The sequence below is a fragment of the Primulina eburnea genome, unplaced genomic scaffold, assembly GCF_022965805.1.
Source record: "Primulina eburnea isolate SZY01 unplaced genomic scaffold, ASM2296580v1 ctg587, whole genome shotgun sequence".
NCBI classification, from domain to species: Eukaryota; Viridiplantae; Streptophyta; class Magnoliopsida; order Lamiales; family Gesneriaceae; genus Primulina; species Primulina eburnea.
The window spans coordinates 112,873-118,541 of NW_027331374.1; the positions used below are offsets into that span (position 1 = coordinate 112,873).

General features: G+C 38.8%; 1 protein-coding gene across 1 annotated transcript; it reads right to left on the bottom strand.

The window, feature by feature from the left end:
- Window positions 1–3,765: 3,765 nt before the first annotated feature.
- On the bottom strand, window positions 3,766–5,127 carry LOC140821485 (uncharacterized). Its single transcript, XM_073181978.1, has one exon. The coding sequence runs from the start codon at window positions 5,125–5,127 to the stop codon at window positions 3,766–3,768; it is 1,362 nt and encodes a 453-aa protein (XP_073038079.1).
- Between the last annotated feature and the right edge of the window lie 542 nt (window positions 5,128–5,669).

Consider the following 5,669-nt stretch of genomic DNA (forward strand, 5'->3'; position numbering starts at 1 on the left):
TCGATTTTTAGTTGAAAAACCAACACTGATAAAGTTTACGTCCCGGCGTATAAAATCACCTCAAAACACTCTATTTTCAAAAAATACTAAATAGAATCGACCTTATTTTCAAATAATTAAAATAATTATTTAATGAAAATATTTTACATTTTCTTCAGCCCTCGGTCTCCGTTCTTCGATCGCAACTCGAATAACCTTTAAAAATACATTTTTATGCAACCATGTATAAAAATATATTTTCAACATGCAAATATGCACAACATAATTAATTAATGCAATTAAAACAATTAATTTAAAATACAAAGAATTTAATAACTTGCGCGCATGTGGTTTACGTGAACCTTAAAATTTTCGAGACGTTACAAACTTGAAGGAGAAAAGGGCATAAACCGATAGAAATAAAGGGAGAAGGAGAGAAGTGAGTAGAAGAGTCTAGAAAATGGATTATAAGTCTTCATTTCTCCCAAAAACGTGTTTTCTATGCCATAGACACGGACCCCGTGCCCCCCTCCGTGTATAGGTCCGTGTACACACTGGAAATCACTTATTTTTCGTGGCAAGACCCGGACCCCGTGTAGGGGTCCGTGTACAGGTCCATGTACCATCTGCCAAGGGCCAAAACTACAATTTATCTTCCGAATTAGCCAAAGTGGTAAACATGAAAGTTGTAGCCCTACGTGTTTTCTTGAGGCTCCCCAAATTTCAGATCATGTGGATAACTGAGTCAAGAGTTATGCCCATTCTCCCAACATGTGTCAGTGCAGGGACAACGAAACACACGACACACTTCGGGCCACTTTTGGCTCGTCTTCCCTAATGATTTAAACAAAACTCAAAATAAGAAAGTTATAGCCTTATATCTTATCTTTTTAATGCAATTGGCCTCATGCAATTTTGATCAATATCCCATTCATTATGCTAAAAACCTTAACAAATACCAAAATTTTCATACCGTTTCTGCACCTCAATTACCTATTTGGCTCAAACCATCCAAACCATCAATCCAACTCCCAACATTATACCTTCACAACAATAACAACTCCTCAAATACACAACCATCAACTTAACCATACCAAAACCATACAATAAATAACCATGAATACAATACAATAACCATATTGATGCTATAACATGAAATATCAACCTTTCCATCAACTATACTCATAAACCATAACAATAACCATGATCAATAATAACTTAACCATATATCCATAATACCAAACCATAGAATAACATTGTTGACATTAGAAAGATAAAAGGTTGGAATATTACAATCTCCTCTCCTTATAAAAATTTCGTCCCCGAAATTTTCTTACCGTCGAATAAACTCGGATAACGATGTTTAATTTCTTCTTCTGGTTCCCATGTATCCTCTTCGATCACTTGATTACGCCATAGGACTTTCACAAGTCCAATTTCTTTGTTCCTTAATGCTTTAACTTTGCGATCAAGAATTTGAATCGGCACTTCCTCGTAGCTTAGATTAGGTAAAAGATCTAATGATTCATGTCGAAGAACATGCGATGGATTGGGAAGATATTTGCGTAGCATTGAAACGTGAAAGACATGGTGCACTCGATCCAATTCTGGTGGCAATGCAAGACGATAGGCTCGGTCTCCAATCTTGTCAAGAATTTCAAAAGGTCCAATATATCGAGGACATAACTTACCTTTCTTACCAAATCGCATAACTCCCTTGAGAGGAGCTATTTTAATAAAAACATGATCACCAACCTCGAAAATCAAAGGCCGTCGACGAACATCGGCATAACTCTTCTGTCTAGACTGAGCGGTCTTCATTCGCTCTTGGATCAATGCCACAACATCTGCTGTTTGTTGAACCAACTCCGGGCCCAACCTCTTCCTTTCACCTACCTCTTCCCAATAAAGAGGAGATCGGCACTTCCTTCCATATAAAGCTTCATAAGGTGCCATGCCAATAGAAGACTGGAAACTGTTATTATACGTGAACTCTACCAAAGGCAACTTAGAATCCCAACTTCCCGGGAAATCAATCGTACAAGCCCTTAGCATATCCTCCAAAATTTGGATTACCCTTTCTGATTGACCGTCGCTTTGAGGATGGTATGCGGTACTGAAAGCCAATTTCGTTCCCAAGGCTCGATGCAAACTCTTCCAAAACTCTGATGTAAACCTTGGATCATGATCAGAAACTATCGACACCGGTATTCCATGAAGTCGCACAATCTCTTGAATATACGCCTCAGCATATTGGTTCATAGAATACGTTGTCTTGACAGAAAGAAAATGCGATGATTTGGTCAAACGATCCACAATCACCCAAATCGAATTGAAGCCTTTCTGAGTCCTTGGCAATCCAACAACGAAATCCATGGTTATGTGTTCCCACTTCCATTGCGGTATAGGCAAGGATTGCAACAACCCCGCCGATTTTTGATGCTCAATCTTAACCTGCTGACAGGTTAGACATTCAGAAACGAATAATGAACTCGATTTGTGACTCAAAACATCCGCAACCACATTAGCTTTTCCAGGATGATAGCTAATGGTGCAATCATAATCTTTTACCAGTTCCAACCATCTCCGCTGCCGCATATTCAATTCTTTCTGCGAAAACAAATAACTCAAACTTTTGTGATTTGTAAATATTTCACATTTCTCACCATAAAGATAGTGCCGCCAAATTTTCAAAGCAAAAACCACAGCAGCTAACTCCAAATCGTGAGTGGGATAATTCTTCTCGTAGTCCTTTAACTGACGAGAAGCATAAGCTATCACTTTCCCACGCTGCATCAATACGGCACCTAACCCCTGCTTAGAAGCATCTGTATATACAACAAAATCTTCATTACCACAAGGAAGTACTAAAACAGGGGCAGAAGTCAACTTATCTTTCAGTGTTTGAAACGCTTGCTGGCATTCAATAGTCCATTCAAACTTGGTAGCCTTCCGTGTCAAACTTGTCAATGGCAAAGCTATCTTTGAAAAGTCTGCTATGAACCTACGGTAATACCATGCCAAACCAAGAAAACTTCTTACTTATGAGACTGTCTTGGGAATAGACCATTGCTGAATGGACTCAATCTTGGATGGATCAACAGATATTCCTTCTTTTGAAACAATATGGCCCAAAAATGCCACCTGCTCTAACCAGAACTCACATTTCTTTAACTTGGCATACAATTGTGCATCCCTCAACAGCTACAACACAATCCTCAAATGCTCACGATGAAGTTCTCGTGTCTTTGAGTAGATCAAGATGTCATCAATAAAAATAATGACAAAAGTATCCAAATACGGCTTAAAGACACGATTCATCAAATCCATGAAAATTGAAGGAGCATTGGTTAGCCCGAACGTCATCACCAAAAATTCATAATGGCCATACCTCGTTCTAAATGCAGTCTTTAGTATGTCCTCCTTTTTCACCTTCAGTTGATGGTAACCGGACCGAAGGTCGATCTTTGAAAATATTGATGCTCCTTGCAATTGATCAAACAAATCATCAATACGTGGCAAAGGATATTTATTCTTAACGGTTACCTTGTTAAGTTTTCGGTAGTCGATACATAACCTCAATGATCCGTCCTTCTTTTTCACAAATAACACCTGAGCTCCCCAAGGCGAAGAACTCGGATGGATAAAACCTTTATCTAATAGCTCCTGCAACTGATTCTTTAATTCTTTCATCTCAGTTGGAGCCATTCTGTACGGAGCCTTAGAGATTGGAGTTGTACCTGGAATTAAATCAATAACAAACTCCACCTCTCGATCAGGTGGTAATCAAGGCACATCATCAGCAAACACGTCAGGATAATCTTGAACCACATCAATATCCTGTAATTGCAAATTTCTTTCCTTTCGCACATCAACCACTGAAGCTAGAAAACTCATACAACCTTTGTGCAACAACTTATTAGCTTGAAGGCAAGAAATAATAGGAATACTCATCGAAGAGCCTATACCAACAAACACATCACTATCATGGTCATCGGCTAAAAACTTCACAGTCTTTTCCACACAATCAATTACCGCACAATAAGCAGATAACCAATCCATCCCCAAAATAACATCAAATGCAACCATTTGAATAACAATAAGATCAGCAAACAGTAATCTATTACCCACTTGTACAGGACATGCCTTGATAATATTAGTGGGACAAATTTCATTCCCAGAGGGCAACACAATATTGAAGTGTAATGGCATAACAGTAGGTTCAACAGATATAGAATGCATAAACACTTCAGACATAAAAGAATGGGTTGCACCAGTGTCAATCAATGTAATTGCTTCTTTGCCGTAGATTAAAATATTACCTGATATCACAGCAGAATCAGGATTAACACTTTCCTTCGTCATAGCAAAAATTCTGCCTTGGACTTTTCCTTTGCCTGAGGAGAGAGGACATTTCAATGCCGTGTGCCCCATCTCTTTGCATCTAAAACATCGTCCACTACCCACCAAACACTCACCCTTGTGTGGCTTTCCACACTTAGGACATACCGGTCGCTCAATATCAGAAGAAGGCACAGGAGGTTTAGAGCGCTGCTCCAACTTTCCTTTCCCTTTGAAGCCGCCTCGACCAGAAGGACTTGCACCTTGACCCCTAGCTTGAAAATTTTGTCTTCTCAACTGCCTTTCCTTTTCAATCTCTTGCTCATCAAGTTCAGCTAGCAGTGACCTTTCAACAATATCTTGATATGAAACCACTTTAGCCATGTGCACATCCCTTCGAATCTCGGGTCTCAAACCGCGAAGAAAATGCTCTCCTTTATCTTTATCATTCTCGGCAATAAAAGGCACGAAGACACAACCTTCTTCAAATTTGAGAGTATATTCATTAACAGTCATGGTAGCTTGTCGCAACTCGAGAAATTCTTTGACCTTCTTAGCTTTAACCTCTCGCGAAAAATATTTGGTGTAGAATAGCTCTTTGAATGCATCCCACTTTAATTCTCGAACATTCACTGTAACCTTGGTGGCTTCCCACCAAATACGTGCTGCTTTCACCAACATAAAGACGGCACAACTAACCTTGTCTTGTTCATTGAACTTCAGATAGTCGAAGATGGCCTCCAAAGACTTGATCCATTCTAGCGCAACTAATGGATCAGAATCACCAACAAAATCAGGAGGGTTCATTCTTCTAAAACGATCATAAGAACCATCCTCAGTACTTTATGTTGTGCCTTGAACTCTTCCACGACCACGACCTTGAGTCGAGGTGTGCATGCTCAGTAGTTGTTGAATTTGCTCACCGTGAACCTTTGCTTGTTCTTTCAATAGTTTACTAAACTCATCAACAACCTTCACATTCTTATCGGTAGAAGAGGTCCTATCATCCCCTTCTATGTTCTTTCTCTTGGGAGGCATATCTACACATATGCTCACTTTAACAATTGATAGAAAGAAAGAATACATCAATGGTAATGAAATGGAATCAATTCTCAATGTTAAAATCAATAGATGCAAGATCGAAAACATACCGGATTGCCCTAGGTAAAAGAAGTCATATGTGGTCCGAAGAACTTTCGCCCTGATACCAATTGAAATAACCCCCTTTCTTATGGTATTTAAATTTAAAAGAAAACATACGCGGAAGCCTTTGAAATTAAAAGGGAAAGAATAATAAAACATTTACATCAAAAGCATTTTTTAAAATTAGTCTAAACAAACTTTGACTT

Excerpts from the sequence above, each read along its gene's own strand:
- LOC140821485 (XM_073181978.1), bottom strand. The coding sequence starts at position 5,127 with ATGAACCCTCCTGATTTTGTTGGTGATTCTGATCCATTAGTTGCGCTA.